At 38.6% G+C, this 18896-nt stretch overlaps 1 protein-coding gene across 1 annotated transcript in view; it reads right to left on the bottom strand.

Annotated features, from left to right (window-relative positions):
* RGS17 (regulator of G protein signaling 17) overlaps positions 1 to 18896 on the bottom strand; it is a 68226-nt gene that overhangs the window by 19714 nt on the left and 29616 nt on the right. Inside the window, exon 2 of the mRNA XM_070951732.1 lies at positions 9552 to 9695. Coding sequence (XP_070807833.1) covers positions 9552 to 9670 — 119 coding nt within the window. The 5' untranslated portion in view covers positions 9671 to 9695. The remainder of the gene's footprint in view (positions 1 to 9551; positions 9696 to 18896) is intronic.

Below are 18896 nucleotides of genomic sequence, written 5' to 3'. Positions count from 1 at the left end.
CATTTGGAAAGCTAGGGATCCTCAACCAATTTAGAAAAACTGCAATTTCACATTGTACAGCTAAATGTCAACCTCTCTCCTTCTTTCAGTTCTTTTCCTTTCAGGATTTTGAATAATACTTTGTTTTGATCATAGCAAAGCTCTACAAACATTATGTGAGAAAAATTTATGCAAAACCTTTATGCAAAAACTCTTATTTGCTACCTGAGAGTGGTTCCTCTCTTCATTCAAAGAAACACAGTCATTTCTTCCTGGAGCAGGCAAAATGGTTATTAGATGTTGGCATGGGTTCAGGAAGGCCAACGCAATATGAATAGCGAAGGAAAGGCATCAGCTGAGGAAGGAGGCCCAGCCATAGGCCAAAAATACAAGAAGACATTTTCCATCTTGGACTCCCCCCCCCTTTTTTTTTTTTAAATTTGATTTATATGCCGCCCTTCTCTGGAGACTCAGGGTGGCTTACAATGCGTTAAGCAATAGCCTTCATACTTTTGTATATTTATACAAAGTCAGTTTATTGCCCCCATAATCTGGGTCCTCATTTTATCTACTTTAGAAAGGATGGAAGGCTGAGTCAACCTTGAGCCTTTCTTTTTCTTTCTTTTTCTCGTTGGTTGGCTGCTTGCCATTAGAGAAATAGGGAGTGCTGTACATCTTTTCACACAGTAGGAATAAGAAGCTGAGTCTCTCTAATCAAGATGAAATGAAGATGGCCTGTCCAGTGGTGAAATCCAATTTTTTTTACTACCAGTTCTGTGGGTGTGGTGTTGCTTGGTGGGTGTGGCAGGGGAAGGATACGGCAAAATCCCCATTCCCTCCCCACTCCTGGGGGAAGGATACTGCATAATCTCCATTCCCACCCCACTCTGGGGCCAGCCAGAGGTGGTATTTGATGGTTCTCCGAACTGCTCAAAATTTCCGCTACCGGTTCTCCAGAACCTGTCAGAACCTGCTGGATTTCACCCCTGGGCCTGTCCATCTAGTTGTTTAAGCCAAAGTTAGTTATTGTTGGGGAATAGCTATGATACAACTAATGCCTGTGGCTACCTGTAGAATACGGGCTGAACCATTTTGTTCTGTACTTTTTAGTGCGATGTCAGGAAGAAAGCGGAAGACAAACACATCCTCACTTGCTCCCTCTTGATTTTAAGCATCACCCCAGCTAGGAATGAGTGCAGTGTTACCAGACAGAATGACATGTTATGTAATTGTATATGGGAATGACCAGGAGGAAGCCTAGATAATGGTGTGATAAACAAAATCTGAGTCCAAAGGATGAATGTGTTGGAGAAATCATCTCAGAAGGGACCCTCCATAGTTTAGGGGAGAACAAAGACAAGGGAGGGGTGGGGTACCTTCAGACTTGCAAAACTGTCAGTCCTTTGAGGTACTCCAGACAAGAAGCACCAAGCATGAGCTGGTGAAACTACCTTTCCTATAAGGTTATAGTAACAGTAATCAGAACAGAGGGGAAAATACCCCTCCCCCTCTCTTGAGTTTACTCTCCCAAAACCAGGGAGGGTTCCTTCTGAGACATTTTCTCTGACCCCATCCCTCTTTCCATTTCAGATTTTGTTTATCAGACTTGTCTAAGCTGTAGATTTTCCTCCTGTCTCCCAAGGCCATTCCCACATACTGTTGCTGATTGAGTGGCTACAACTTTAGCGGTTGCTTTAGAGGTTCTTGCTTCCCTTGAGGAAAAAATTGCTACTAAAGCTGTCATCCTAACTCAGGGGTGTCAAACTCGATTCCATTGAGGGCTGCATTAGGGTTGTGTTTGACCTCAGTGAGCAGGGGTGAGTGTGGCCATGGTGGGTGTAGACAGCTCAACATCACTTGTGTTGGGGGTGCCTGTGGTGGCCCGAGAACTCTGCCAGTGAAAATGGGTTCCTAAGCTCCATTTTCGGCTGCCATGGTCTCCTGCAAGTCTCTGCCAGTGAAAATAAATAACTTTATTGTCATTGTACGTGTATACACAGTATACCCATACAACAAAATTCACTTACCACCCAAAGACCAGGTCCAATACACATAATAATCCCCAAACACACTCCCACCCACCACAATTCCCCACCCCTAAACCACCCAAACATCCACACAACAGACTAAGTAATACTGTCCAACAGCTCACTGATGGTGGCCCTTTAGTTCATTGTTGAGTGCAATTATAGCTCTGGGATAAAAACTATTCAGAAAATGTGTGGTCCGAGTTTTAATTGTTCTTATCTTCTGCCAGAAGACAACAGTCCAAAAAGATTGTAAGCAGGATGGGAAGAGTCTCTGAGAATGTTATGCAACTTTCTCAAACAGCGAGATTCGAAGATGTCGTCCAGGGCTAGTAGCTGGAGTCGATGACATTCTGGGCAGTTTTAATGATTCTCTGTAGAGCTTTTTTGTCCGCTACAGAGCTGCTCCCATACCTTTCAAGAATGCCGTATGTCAGGACACTCTCAATGGTGCTGCAATAGTAGGACAGAAGTAGATGCTGAGATAGATTTATCTTCCTGAGCATTCTCAGGAAGTACAGCCTTTTCTGTGCCTTCTTCACAAGCATGTTAGCATTCATAGTCCATGAGAGGTCCTCTGAGATATAAATGCCCAGAAATTTAAAACTACCCACTGTCTCCACCTCCTCACCATTTCTGTATTACTAAAGTCTTATATTTTTATTATTTCTGCCTCATTTTTAGGGATAGACCCCTCCGTATGAAAAGTATACTCTGATAGCTGGTAAGGAAATGAAGATATAACTTCATCATCCAGTTTAGTGACTGAATAATTGAACAATGTCAAACATGCAAATCAGCACAGGAAATAAAAGAACCATTGTTCATTCTACATATACTGCCTTTCCAGAGTCAGGAAATGTTAAACAAGTATAGAAGTGGTCAATCATAACATTCTCTCACTTTCAACCTCAAATCTCTAAGATAATTGTACCAAGTGAATTGGTAGTTGGGAGGGTGCAGGTAATATATAGACAGAATACAAATACAAAAGACGTAATACTTCCTTAGTTGGTTAAATCCACAAAAATGCTGAAGAACCTTGATTCAATAATGAACTTTTTCCAGCCAGTAGAAGATGAATAAGAAGGATTATTTGCCTTTTTTAAAAAATGAAACCATCTTTTTGCTTTGTTCTTAGCTTCCATGATTCAGTGTACCTTACTGCATAAATAGTCTAATAGTTTCCTAATATTAAAACAATTTAAAAGATAGAATAAAACAGAGGCTTCCTTAAATGGCAAAACTCTGTCCACACATACCTAGTATTTCCATTCATGGCATGAAGGTACCATCCACTAAAGAAGGTGTGAATTATTTAACTATAAAGATAGAACAGTTCAATCTCATTATGACTGAAACTGTGGCTGGAGTGAAACTATTCTTTCTATTCTGCCAATCCAACTCTCAATCAAAAGTTTACTGCAGAGATACAGCATTAGGTTGAATCAATTAGATCGCTCAAGCATTCAGCATACCCTTGGCTCATTTGTATTGCTCTGTTCCCTAGAAATGTAGCTATTAAAGTCTGTCTTCTGATTAGCAATATATTTTCCAATTCCTTAATAAACATGAACTTGCAAATTCCCACTGCCACTGATTAAGACAAGAGGAAGTACTCCAAAGAAATAACTTCTTCAAGATGGCACTTTCTAGATGTATTCAAAGTTATTGTGTCAATTGTGGGGTTTATGGGGTATCCAGATAGAGAAAGGTGATTTGAATTCTGCTCCAACAAGAAGTTGCTTTTATCTTTTCTTGCTTTTTTGGTCATTGAATCTATGTGTCTTAACCCATCAGAACTATCTTCCATGAACATCCTTAAACCATCCAGATTGGCTTGCTTTTGGATACACAGGTAAGCCCTCCCAATGGCAGGACAGATCTGATGCTTAATTTCACACACCCTGATGAGGATATAAAATCAGTGGTGAAATTCAATTTTTTTTACTACCGGTTCTGTGGGCGTGGCTTGGTGGGCGTGGTGTGGCTTGGTGGGCATGGCTTGGTGGGCATGGCAGGGAAAGGATACTGCAAAATCTCCATTTCCACCCCCCTCCAGAGGAAGGATACTTCAAAAACTCCATTCCCTCCCCTGGTATTTGCCGGTTCTCCGAACTACTCAAAATTTCTGCTACCAGTTCACCAGAACCTGTCAGAACCTGCTGGATTTCACCCCTGATATAAATATCTGGATGCCCATTGGATGGCAATAGAAGGACTGACTACTCAAGCATGGTGTTCAATTGGCATCATTATATTCTTAGCTGAAACAACATGAATTAAAAATAAAAAGTATAGGCACATCTGGTTTTAAAACAACAAAACAACAGATCAAGAAACCAGCTTTAGATCTAATCATGCTAGGAGTCTACAGATTCCAACGACAAGGTATTAGGACTGATATCAGTGACTAACCTTTATTTGTGCAATACAATCTCTACACAATCTATGGAGATTCTCAGTCATCCAGGTCATGGTTGTCCCAAAGGTGCTTTTTCGAGAGGCAACTGGACTTTCCATTTTTTCTTTGAAGACGTTTTGCTTCTCATGCAAGAAGTTTCTTCAGCTCTGACTGGATGGTGGGGAATGGAAGGATTTATACTCTTTGCAGACAGCTGGTCATTTCCATTCTTTTATAGAGTCATTGAGGTTACCTGGAGGTTTCTCTGTGTCATCCCCACCACCCAGTCAGTGCTGAAGAAGCTTCTTGGATGAGAAGTGAAACATCTTCAAAGAAAAAACAGAAAATTTTCTCTTTCAGGTTTTTCAAGTTGCCTCTTGAAAAAGCATATTTGGGACAATCTCTACACAGGTGTCCGTGGGGTGGGGTCCCAAAAGCAAACGTAGTGGCTAGGAGGGTGTGATCATCTGATTTTTAATCCATGTTAAAACTTTTTTTTTTTTTACAAAACTCTGCAGGCATCCTTGTCTTTCTAGTACATCAAGAGCATTGTATGTGCTACAGAAACTCTGCATTCTTTCTGCTAGGTCTGTAGGCACCTGCACGAATCAGAAATAACCCGAGCAGCTGCCTTTTTGCTGGAGCTGGACAGCCCAGAGTTGGAGAGTTAAAACAGATCAGACTAGCCTTCCCCAATCTGGTAAATGTCAACTGGGTTAGATTTGTACGTTTCTATAGATACATTATTCTTCCAATTTGCCATGTATATGTCATAATAAATATAGCAGCCTTTAGAACTAGACTGAGTTTTCATGTTTGGACTTAGTTCGCAGGTCTGTGTTGTATCATTCTCAATCTACCATATCCCTTAGCTAAAAAAAAATATTGCATCTCAAACATTAGGGATGAAAGATAACATTACAGGTAGTCCTCGACATACGACCACAATTGAGCCCAAAATGTATGTTGCTAAGTGAAAAATTTGTTAAGTGAGTCTTGTCCCATTTTGTGTCATTCCTTGCTACGTTTGTTAAATGAATCACTGCGGTTGTTAAAGTAGTAACACCGTTGTTAAATGAATCTGGTTTCCCCATTGACTTTGCTTGTCGGAAGGTCGCAAAAGAGAATCACGTGACTCTGGGACACTGTACCCATCATAAATGTGTCAATTGTCAACTATCTGAATGTAAATCGCATGACCATGAGGATGCTGCAATGGCAATAAGTGTGGAAAATGGTCATAAGTCACTTTTTTCAGTGTCGTCGTAACTTTGAATGGTCACTAAGCAAATTGTTGTAAGTCGAGGACTACTTGTTTTAGGTTTTCCAAGGTATTTGTCCTTAATTTTTTTTTTTTTTTTACTGTTTTGTCCAATTTGGTTCCAAGAATTGTCAGCAGTGGTATTTCTATCACAACCTTGAATCTACCCTACTGATTTTCTAGAGCATGGAATTTCACTCGGAGATTTGTCCGAATCCTGAAAAGAATTTTGTATAAATGTACACAGTATTAGTGTTGACAAAAAACACACACACTGGAGCATTAGGAAAGTAAAGAATGATGGTATGTGAGCTCTGAATATTTGCAAGTTTGTATATAGACAGACATGTGGTATTTTGGAACCTTGCCAATATAGCTCTTTAAGAACTCCATGCTTCAAAAGTCCCAGTCAAGAATTATTAACATAAATAAATTAAGTCTGCTTTTAAAGAGTAGTGGAAATATAATTTAATTAAGCCATTAATCCTTGGCAGTTCTTATATCATATAGTATAAAGAGAATACACAGGTATGCTCCAGTTACAACTGTTTGTTTAGTGACTCTTCATAGTTACAAAGGCACTGAAAAAAGTGACTTACGACCATTGCAGCATCCGCACAGTCACATAATCAAAATTCAGATGCTTGGCAGCTGATTCACATTTATGACGGTTGCAGTGTTCCAGTATCATTTGTAACCTTCTGACAAGCAAAGTCAATGGGGAAGCCAGATTCACTCAACTATTGTGTTATTAATTTAACAATTGCAATGATTCACTGTGGCAAGAAAGGTCACACAATCGGGCAAAACTCACTTAACAAATGTCTCACTTACCAACATACATTTTGGACTCAATTGTAGTCATAAGTCAAGGACTTGTTCCCAACTTATCTTGCATTTAAAAAAAAAAAATCACTCGCTGTCATTTAAAGGTGATGATCTATGCCCCGACTCCCTTTCCGAGAAACAATTGATACGATCTTGGATAAGTGATATACAATGTGTTGATGTATTGGAGATGGTACCCAGATCAGGTTTGGCTTTGTGGTGAAACAGATTACGTCTTAATTCACATATTTAGAGAAGCTTCTGAAATGCAGTCAGATAGGAAGTCCAGTTTTCCAGAAAGGCAGTCCATTGTTGAAAAAGCAACTCTGGGAAGAAACCTTGTAAAACATGTGCATAACAATTATCAGGCACTACATCCCCATTTATCATCTACAAGAAATCTGCCCGCTGCATCCAAAGACTTATGGGAGGGAGTCATATTTTGAAAAGCTTTGGGGAATGCTGATCAGAAGTGGGATGGTCCGTGAACAGCCTATGCTGATAAACTGGTCATGTCTAGGCAATCACAGAGTACAGCTGCCGCACCAAAGTTCGGCTCTCGTTGCAAAATCTTGTGTTTCAGCTCACACCTGGGATTTCATTAAGCGGAAGAGTGACAGCCTAATCTCCATAGGTCGTACCTACTGTCACTATTCTCTGAATGTGGATGTGGAGAGTGGATTTGATATCCTCTGAATCCAAAGGGGGAAAAAAACTGTGCAACTTAAATTACCATTCCCACCTCACCCCATCTCTGTGTCTTAATTTGCATCTTTCACATGAAGAACAAGCAAGGAAGAGGGACGAAACAACGGAATATTACCGATGTGAAAGTAAACTTTCACTCATAGTAGATTCTTCTTTTTTTTTACGTAACTGGTATTTTGAGCAGCAAAGATTATAGAAGGGGAGCCCATAATGTGTTCTAACAGCGAGTATATACAGTAGATGTATATTCCAAAAGGTTTCTTATTGATGGGAAGCAGAACTCTCACAGATAGTAGAAAAGAAAAGAATGTGCTTTGGGCTACTCCTGTCTCAAGTCTCTTTCACGGAGGTTCTGGGAGCTGGAGGGCACACAATTGGGGAGGTTCTGGGATCCTCATCAGTGGTGAGTTGCCTCCTGTTCGGACTGGTTCGCAAGAACTGGTAGTAAAACCGGCGGGAGGCTCTGCCCACTGACCCGGATGTCATCAGAAGTGATTTGCGCATGCGCGGGCACGATGCGAGTCAGTAGTAAAGGTAAAGAGAGAACCCACCCCTGATCTAGAGGGCACCAGATTGGGGAAGACTGCCATAGTTTCCCATGAGGAAAATATTCCATTCCCATTTAGTCAGGAGAAAATAGAAGGTTGAACTCACTTATATTTTGGGATACTTTTGGACCTGATGTCCTCAGACATGGAGAATGAAACCTATTTACACAGTCTTGCTCTTTCATCTAGGCACATATCTAGTGCTTTGTTTCTTTTATAGCAAAGATGGAAGAACTAGAAACTATTGGGATTTTCCCCCCCTCCCCCACCTCTCCCTCTCTTTCTCTTTTCTCAAGTGAGTGTTGATGCCTGGTGACTTTTTGGTGACTGTCCTTGCAAGATTTTTCAGTAGTGGTTTGCCATTGCCTCCTTCCTGGAACTGAGAGAGAATGACTGGCTAAAGGTCATCCAGTTAGCTTCATGCCTAAGGAGAGACTAAAATTCACACAATTTCCAGCCTGGTGCCTTAACCATTACTCCATACTGACTCTCTTTCTCTCATTTTCCAACTTCAGTTTTTACTCCCTTTTCCCTTCTCTGACAATCCCTTCGCTCCCTCCCTCCCCAACCAAGAAAACTGCTGGAGAAGGAACAAATTGCTCCTGCCAGGGCTCTGAGCTGATTTTTGGCAGAGGTCTTTCAAAACTGGGCTGAGAGCTGTATAAAATTATGCTAGAAGCTGCAGTTTACCAGCCCCAGTGCAAAGAAATTTTGGAAATGGAATTTCACAGAAAGAGAGAGAAGGTTATGTCAGCTGTATGGAACCCCTCAGCAAGTGAAGTAGCTGTATAAATTCATGCAGCCTTGTTGATGTTGTTAGACTGTTTCACACGCATATAAATCTTGTTACATTAAAGTTTTATATGCTTTAGTGACAGGCACCCTGGACATACTGGAAATATCACATGATTATCTGAGGTTATTTTAAAAACAGAAAATAAACACTGCTTTCAGCCTCAGATTTCCTGAGCTGGTGATTCTTTTAGGAAGAGCTGAGTAGCAACAATTTTCCTGGCCCCGTCCCCATTAAAATGATGGCTTTTTGCCAGTTGAAGAATCTCGGTGGAATTTGAATGTTTCCAGACTATAAATATATTCTGTAGGTTATTCATCAAATTATCAAATAGTAATAAACAGGATGATCCTTCTCATATTTGCCTTTCATTCAACACGCACTGGCTTTCCCTCTGTTCCTCCTCATTCCCTCACATAACCCCACCTGCACTCCAACAATTGGAATCCCTTCAAAAGTCAGAAAACTTAGCATATGTTTGCTAAGATAGACCCAAACTTTCTCCCCTTCTTTGTGAGAACTCAGTGGGAGTTATCAGATAATTATTTTATGACAACATAAAATAATTAAGCAATATTAAGAAGATCATAGAAGGAAGACTGATTAAATTCCTCAGGTTTTAAGGCACCTTACAAGTGATCTAATTTTTAACACAATAACAATTAATAAAACCAAGTTATATACAAAGTGTGAAAACATCAAATGAAGCCTCCTTTCTCAGATATGTATGTATTCTTGGAGGTAGCAATGCTCTTACTGTATCTGGACTGCCAACTAATCACATTTTTGAAGTCACACAAAGGTCACAACGAACAAAAAGTTAAGGAAAATACGGGGGTTTTTCACAACAAATCAGCACCAAATGAGCACTTGTTGTGCAATGTCTTTTATATGCAGAACATCCCTCCCCCCTCCCCCCAACTAGTTTCTGCATCAGACAACTGATGGTTTGGAGCTGCCATATAACCTATGGAAAGGGTACAAAAGAGATGGCATGACATACCATGAACAGCTGCAACAACAGCACCAGCAGAAGCAACACGTGTTGTTGGCCCTTTGGTTTCCAGGAGCTTGAGACACAGCCGATGTTCCTTCATTTTGGGACTGTTGCCTTTTTCTCATCTCAGCTACTTCAGCACCCCTGTGGCTACAAGAATGTAGACATAAGAGAAAATCAAGGGAATGCAGCTAAACACATCCCAATAGCTCAGACCCACCTTCAAGCTCAAAACTACAGATGCCATCAACCACAGCAGGGTTTAAGAGATTTAACAGAGGCCAAATTTAATCTCTGTAGTTTTGCTGTCCCTAATTAATAAAGCAGGATTTCCTTTGGCAGAAAAAAGGAGGGAAAATTGCAGCGTAGTAATCATAAAGGACCTCTATCCTTGAAGGAAATGTTCCAGGAATCAAAAGATTTTCCTTTCTCTTCAAATACTTTCATGTCTGTGGGGAATAAGACTTGGCAGCATTTATCTACCCACTGGACAGTTTTACCTTTCTCCTAATTCAAGTTTTGCCCTTCAGACCGAGAGAGCAAGAATTCAGGTTTAAGGACATTCTATCCATCCATGAGATGCTTGGAAGATGGTTCCTTCCTTCCCCAAAATAATTACTTTGTGTGGATATTGGGATTGGGTGGAGAAGCAAAAGGGTGACATGGCAAACTTCCTTGCCTGCCCAGATGTTTTTGAAGAGCAGGGCTGGGATAGGCAAGGTGGTCCTCCACAGAGATCTTGGACTTCAACTCTAATCAGCCCACCCAATGGCAATCAATTGTGAGAACAAAAAGAGCCAAATGCCTATTGTTGGCCCAGAGACAGTGAGATTATTAGGTTTTGAGATTCAGACTGCAGAATTTAACTAAAATCCTTCACAGGTTCTTTCTTATTATTCAATATTCATTTAGCTTCAGGAGCTCTTTTTCTTATTCATAATTTCTGAAGTGCATCTCACAGTTTATGTAACACTAGGTAATATTTAAGACAAAGTGATAAAACTGTTGTAGCATTTTGCATTTTCTGTTCAGAAAAAGAATTGTACTGGAGATACCCAGATGTAGGCATTGTTTACATGAAACGTGACAATGAGCAACAGAAGAGTATATCTAATATCTAGGTAATATAGGAGATTATGGCATTGTACAATTCACCTTTATAACATGTGAAATGAGATGTATTCTACCATCTAGGACAGGGGTGTCAAATTCATGTCATCACGGCAGCATCATGTGATGTATCAGGACTTTCCCCCCCCTCCTTTGCTAAACCGGGTGTGGGCATGGCCAGCACGTGATGCATCCGGACCATGGGCCAAGAGTTTGACAGCCCTGATCTAGGAACTCTGTTCTGCCAAATCCTTGGCTATGTCATTGTTACTATTACTACAGGCAGAATATGATCTTTGTTCAGATTCTGGTGGTCTATACATGAATCAGATGAATGATGCATAGGTCTGTATAATGAAGGTAACATTGTTTAATGCTGAGTATCCCTGCTGCCTCCCTCATCGCCAAATTATGAAGCAGGATTCTCCTGTCTGAAAGAAAAAAATCTGCATTTTTTGGGATATCCTTTAGAGATATCCATAATAGTTAAACTAGGTTAAAACCAATTAAGTGTTCTCTTAATTGGTTTCAGTAGAAATTTGTCAATAACCATATTCAGTATATCACGTTATCATATGTTCCTTTCTGTCTGGTCCAATATATGTCTTCAACATTTAAGGAAACAGGAAGACCATATTTAGAAGATCCAATATATTACTTGCTGTCTGGAGCCTATGCAAATTTATGAATGATTTAAAAAACCCATCAAGGATAGATGGATGAATAGATAAAACAATTTCCTATAGTTTGTATCCATGTGTACTTATGCCCCAAATTATACCCTACTTATTTCAGCAGTCTAAATCTTTATATGACTTCTACTTTAGATGCATAGGGTCCAAAGAATAGATCGAGTGTTTATGGGCAACATATTGATAGTGAAACAACCAAGAATTTCTATTTCTCAGAGCACAACTGCACATATCATTTATTCCAGCAACATCCTCTATTAGTTGACACTAATATTGGTATTGTCATTTCTATTTAGAGGAGCAATCAATCAGCTGAACCACTGATGGACACCATTAAGCAGAAGCAAGTTAGAGAAAACGTTATTATTAATTTCATTTATAGACCAAGATTGTTTTGTGGTCCTTTATAATTAAACAGCAAGCTGCCCTACGAAGCATAGTTCACTGTAAACTGCATAGAAGCTGCACAGACGCCTGCTGCCATATTTAGGAATAATTAATTTCCACATACTGCATTCTGCCTGTAAAAGTAATTAGCATGGAACGATCCCTGTGGCCTTGAAACAATGTCATGAAATGGAATCTTGACAGTTATAGGACTGCCACCAGCACTGTTAACCTATATATTCACGCATGCTCCACCCTCCTCATTAACACTCACAATTCTATGACTAAGCGTAAAGCGTAAAGACCGTAGCCAGGGCCAGTTCTACAATTAGACAGAGTGTAGCAATTGTTTCAGATAACAGTTGCTGAGAAGCCATAAACCCAGTGGTGGGATTCAGCCAGTTCGCACCACTTTGGGAGAACCGGTTGTTAACTTTCTGAGCAGTTTGGTGAATGGGTTGTTGGAAGAAATTATTAGGGCAGAGAACTGGTTGTTAAATTACTTGAATCCCACTACTGCATAAACCCTTTCTCACCGAAAGGGTGAGAAATTGTGCATGCCAGAAAGTCCCTCTTGTCCATTTCATTACACAAATAAGTTATTGCCTCTGGGGGCAAGGGAAGATGCTTTTTATTGCTAAAGATGAGTTAGGATTAGACCACAATCCTGCTGATTTCTCTGTCTGAAGCAGCAAAATGTCTTGAGATGATCATGATTTCGGCTGAAAAATCTGGTTCCGATGCATCATTGATTTAATTTTTTATTAAAACTGAAAACAGGACAATGGCCAACAGGTTAAAATTGAAAGCAAGGCAATTTAGGATGGATATTAGGATATATTTCCCAACAGAGCAGATAAGAAGAGTTGTGGATCATTCCTCTGAAGATTTTAAAATTTATTTAGTGGGTTCCTCCATTGAGCAGGTATTGGACTAAATATCAGTAGGCTTATATATCGCTTCACAACACTTTACAGCCTCCTCTAAGCAGTTTACAGAGTCAGCATATTGCCCCCAACAATCTGGGTCCTCATTTTACTGACCTCGGAAAGATGGAAGGCTGACACAACCTTGAGACAGTTAGAATCAAATTCTGACAGTGAACAGTGAGTTAGCTTGCAATACTGCATTCTAACAACTGTGCCACCACCATGGCTCTTGCACTGCACCACACCTTCATAAATTCTATGGTTCTATGATTTTCTGCATCAGGATAGATAACCTACTTCAGGTGATTTCAATTACAACTCTTATAAATTCCAATAGTCAGGAACTATGCAAGTGGCATCTAAAACATCCTGATCTATGCACTTCTATTTTCTACAGCCAGTGCCCATAATTCCTTTTGTAGAAAACTGTGATATAACCTGACCTGTATTTTGATTATAGCATCATTTTACCAGAAACAGCATCAATTACTGCATGCAAACAGAAAAAAAAATCACGAATAAAGGCAAAAAAACCAGAGAAAATTCAACGTGAATACTGATTTGATTCAGATGTTCATTCCAAACCATCAGCTTAGATTGATTTAGTTAAGATTTCCAAACTAATCTAGAAAAAGCCATTGTTGTTGCATATACAAAATTATCTGAATTGATTCTATAGAATCTTATTTGATGATTCAGATCAACTATCCAATTCAATTCAGAAAGCTGGTTTGATTTGAAGATTTGATTGGACCTTTGACTTGAATATATCTAAACCAATCTACATTAGAATATAGCCTTAGCATTTATCTTCTATTCAACCCTTATTACATTCATTTTCCAAAGAAGTCAAAGACTGGTAGTGTAATATTATTTTAACTCCAGATTAATCCCAGTTGCTTCAGTCCAATTCTAATGAATGTGTCCAGGATTACAATCAAATGTAGTATTCCTACTCAACTTATTTAACTTCAGTAGGGTAGCCATTGTTCTCTGACCATTTTAAATCAAGTTCTCTCCTCTTTTGTCAATTAGATTCTAAAGAACCATTAGCAAAGCTTGTCAATATTAAATATGCACCATCTGGCAAACAAGAAGACTTCTTTTTTGAAGTTTGAAGTTTTTGAAGTTATATACACACAAAACTTTTCCTTGACAGAAAATAGCCTTTAAAAATCTGTTGGGTTTTCTGTTTTTGCTTCTGCTTCCCTCAGTTTTTATATTTCTCTCCACTGTTCATTTAATAACACTTTTAATTCAATATTATACCTGGAATATTTTTTTGTCCCCTTGAATCCCACTTTGACCCTAACTTTCTACAAAGTGAACAGTTCAAATATCATCATGAAAGTTGTCTGGTAGTAGTCAAGTATTGAAGCAAATATTCTTCTTTTCTACTTTTGTATTCTCCTCTTTTGAAGAACAAAACCCAGTACAACATTCCTAGAGTGACAAGACCACCTCTTAGTAATAGAAAGAACAATGTATGTGTTTTTGACTAAAATTGCCATATCCTTTCCCAAAATCAATACTACTGTAGTGGAGAGAAAAAGTGCTATGGGGGAAAAATACTCAAGAAAGAATGGACTTGTTATAAAGAAAAATACAAGGAAAGCAAGTGGGCACAGAAACTAGAAATGGATTTAAACAGAAAAACTCTAAAGAGCCTCATATATGTTTTTGTGGATAATCCGGATAGTAGAATAAGAGAGGAAAGATATTTATTGATTTTTTTTCTATACCATGTGTGATTCTTTTCACTCCTCCTTGAATTAATCCTCCTCTCAACATTTGCATTTCTCTACAGAAGTGCCAATAACACTTTTATTAAATCAAGGATATAGATTTATTTTTTTTTTAAAAAAAATATCTTGGTATCCTTAAGAGGTCTTGGGCTTCTTAAGCCTTGGGATGATATTCCATGGAAGAGGAAGATATACTCCAGTGTCAATCATTTGGAGCCCTAAAGGATAAGAAGAGAAACAATACTGTCATCTGTGCCAGCCTAACATTAGGATAGTTGTTAGAAAGGATCACTAAATACTACAAGAAAAAAGCCCCTGATTAATCTCTATAAATATCTGTTAAATCAATTTGATATGCAAATAGGAATAGGAGATCTCTATTTTAACTAATACATGAAAACTTATTTTTACAGATTAACAGAGTTGGAAGGGACCTTATAGGTCATCTAGTCCAAGCAGGACACCCTACACCATTTATGACAAATAGCAGTCCAATTTTTTCTTGAAAGCCTCCAGTGATGAAGCTCCCACACCCTCCGAAGGCAAGCTGTTCCATTGGTTGATTGTTCTCCTTATTTCTAGGTTGAATCTCTCCTTGATCAGTTTCCATCCATTATTCCTTGTCTGGCCTTCGGGTGCCTTGGAAAATAGCTTGACCACCCTCCTTTCTGTGGCAGCCCCTCAAATATTGGAACACTGCTATCATGTCTCCCCTGGTCCTTCTCTTCTCTAGACTAGCCATGCCTAGTTCCTGTAAAAAAAACCTGTTACCCTCAGTACCAAAAATCTCAACAGTTCTGAAATTATGGCTTATTTGAATAACTTCATTAAAATATGTTTTTGTAATATCTGTATGCAATTGTAATTACTGTATGCTCTGGGATGAAGTAATTGTATATCTTGACTTTGAGGCAAAGTTTAATATTTAGATGCTTACATTCTTTTTGAATGACATTCCTACTGACAGCCGGACAATGGAAATGGATTCTTGGTCTCTTCTTATTGTTAAGAGACTAATCTTTCAATGTTGGACAGACAAATGCATAGCCCAGTTAGTTAATGGACTGAAGAGCTGATGACATTTATGACATTTGAATGAGTGGTTTATAAATGTTGATTATATATAGACATTGCAATGAAATATAGTCATCCTTTATTGAAATATCTATGTAAAACTGCATGTATGTTTGAGAAACCCTCATATATAATGTTTCAACTATTTATTTCCTGAGCTTCACTTTAATTTACTGAATTTTCTAAATTCATCCAAAATTTGACTGTTATACTATTCAGTGCCTTTGATTAATGGGCATCTTTCACTCTATCTTTTACCTACATTCATGGTCAAGTGCATATTAGAATAAAAATGGCACATCATTCTCATTAGTTATGGACACTCTTTAACTTAAATTAGTTGACATATTCAAGTGTACATTTATTTGCTGCTTTTTCTCATTTGGAAAATAATTTAAACATTGAGATGAATGCTGCAAACAAGAAGGGACTCTGATTTCCTCATCCTTTGAACTAATGTATGTGAAGGAGAATAGATTTGTATAATTGTTCACAGACTAAAGTTCTATGATCTTTTCAGCACAAAGTTTTCAGAAAACAACATATCAAAAGAAAGCATCGCAGATGGCTCTGATCAAGTTACATGCTTGTCACTGTGAGTGATCTCAGCTTACTTTTAACACTATCAAAAAAAAAAAAAATGCTACCCAGATGTTATACTGTACCAAACTGGAATAACTACAGCAAACAGGTTTTCTTATGTTAGGAAATAAGAGCTACCTTGACAGCCATGACACCTGATGATATCTGCTCTCCTTATATTCCCCACTTCAAAAATGAATCCATTTTTGAAATTGAAGAGTATGAACTCCTTTACACACATTGATACTTATTTCAAAATAACAATTTACCATTTACCTACAGTGTGTATGTATGTGTGTATACACACACACACACACACACACACACACACACGTAGGTCTTTGGTTATTCGGGTTTTCTCCCGCATAAAATTAGAAGTGTCTTGGCGACGTTTCGACGAAGTCTCATTCGTCATCTTCAGGCTGGTATTTTTGGCTTCGTGCTTGCTCCTAGAAGCACGAAGCCGAAAACACCAGCCTGAAGATGACGAATGAGACTTTGTCGAAACGTCGCCAAGACACTTCTAATTTTACGCAGGAGAAAACCCGAATAACCAAAGACCTACATACAAACACCCATGAAAACCTCAGAACACACACACACACACACACACACACACACATATGTACACACACACCTAATTATATATATATATACTCTGTGTATGTATATAATTTAGTGATATGCTTCACAGTAAAATAAGGGTATACCTAGCCACATTGATGGAACACCTGTGGGTCTAAAAATCTGAATTTTTAGTATTTCTGAAGAATGGGTAGCCTATCAACTTTGGCACTCCAGGCTAGTGCCTACGCACTCTTTGGCTAAAGCCAGCCCTAATCATACCCACATCTACATCAACATTTTTGTGAATTCATTGGGGTTAACTCCGAAGAAAATACTTTATTTCCTTAATTATTTTATGAATTCAATGCTGAAATTAGTAAAATCCTTTGTAGCCCAGGAAAAATCAGTATCCACCAGTTTACTGTTCCAGAAATTTACTACAGACAGTAGAATTCTTTCAAATTTCTTTATAAATCAGTTTTAAAATATGCAAGACTACCTTTGCTAAAAACATTTAAGAAAATGATGGACCTTGAAGTTGTTTTCCAGTGATTTAATTCAAAGACTAACTCTAACCTATTTCTAATTATTGTACCACTGGTGAGTAATTTCATATTAAGAAAGAATTTTTTATATAATTTATGTAATGCTTGATTTTTTTTCTTGAAATGGTGCAAAATTAGAAATCGGTTGAAGTTAGTTGTATATATATACCCAGCTTCATGCTTTAAATCCTATTAATGCATTCAGATTCTACCACATAAATATTATATTTTGTCAGATCCCCAGTTCTCTGATATTATACTGAATATTAGCACAAATTTATAACTCCCTAGCTGCATTATTACTATGTAAACTATTAAGAACTTCCTCCAATTATAAATACTGTTAGAAACAGTGAATCCATTCAACTTGGAGAAAGAAGATCAAGATACTTTTAGAATGCTTTCCTTCATTGACTGCTGAATAAACTACAGTATGACAAGGATACCAATTATCTCAGAGATTTTCCAATAAATCAGTCTCAATGGGAAATCAACATATTTGAGCTGTTTGCAGCTGAACCAAAGGCAGGCTTCAAATCTGAAATGAGGAAATTAGCTCCAAAAGCAGCTAGGGCTATCAGAATTCAGCATCTTAACATCAATCTTTAGGCTCAGTGATTTATATTCATCAAAAGACACATGGCAGAAAGGTTTTTCAAGTCAAGAAAACATAGTAAGATAGTAAATAGCCCCAAAGGGCATAGTGAGTCAAAGTTATACAGTAGAAGCAAGTCAGAGGTGGGCTTCAGCAGGTTCTGACCAGTTCTGGAGAACCGGTAGCGGAAATTTTGAGTAGTTTGGAGAACCAGTAAATAACACCTCTGACTGGCCCCGCGCCCATCTATTCTCTGCTTCCCGAGTCCCAGCTGATCGGGAGGAAATTGGGATTTTGCAGTAACCTTCCCCTGGAGTGGAGTGAGAATGGAGATTTTAAAGTATCCTTCCCCTGCCACGCCCACCAAGCCACACCCACAGAACTGATAGTAAAAATTTTTGAAATCCACTACTGAAGCAAGTAGAAGCAAGCAGTCCCAGGTTTGTTTCAAATGCCATCAACTTGGTGTATGATTGCTAGGATTGTGTCCTCACTAGAGCTCAGTGCTCAGCTTCCATCTCCCTTTCACATCTGGACACTCTGATGATTCTAGAAATTACAGTATGTCTTTTATAATTATTTCCAATTTTTGGCAAATGCTTGAGGATGCTTCAACACTGTCCATCTCTGAAGAGTGTACTGGAATTTCCTAAAACTTTCGGGTATTTTTGCAGACCTACGTAGAAGCCTGCTGAAGATTAACATAAAGAATAACTATAGAGTCAGAGGAAGCCAGTTTGATCTACTGGTTAAAAGTGATGGATTAGAACCTGGGAGACTGTGAATTTTAGTTCTGCCTTTGGCATAAAAGCCCGCTTGGTGACTATGTGCCAGTCTCTCTCTATGTCCTAAAAAGATACTGGTAAACTATTTACTAAGAAAACGGCAGGAACTTGTCTCTATGGTCGCCAGGAGTCAGAACTGACTTGATCGATCGTAACAACAACAACCAAAATGCAGCCACATCCAATTGTAAGAAACGTAGTGTAAATCCATTGCTTAGAAAGAGAGTATAATTCAGTGAAAAGGCCTCAGGTTCAGTCCCTGGCGTTTCGACTTATAAAGCATCAAGTAATAAAATATTGAGTAATAAGTGGCAGATCAAACTGAGCTAGCTAAATTAAT

This window comes from Pituophis catenifer, unplaced genomic scaffold, assembly GCF_029215685.1.
Source record: "Pituophis catenifer annectens isolate HBS135680 unplaced genomic scaffold, rPitCat1.0.hap2 SCAF_1, whole genome shotgun sequence".
NCBI classification, from domain to species: domain Eukaryota; kingdom Metazoa; phylum Chordata; class Lepidosauria; order Squamata; family Colubridae; genus Pituophis; species Pituophis catenifer.
This window is presented reverse-complemented; position numbering and strand designations above follow the sequence as displayed.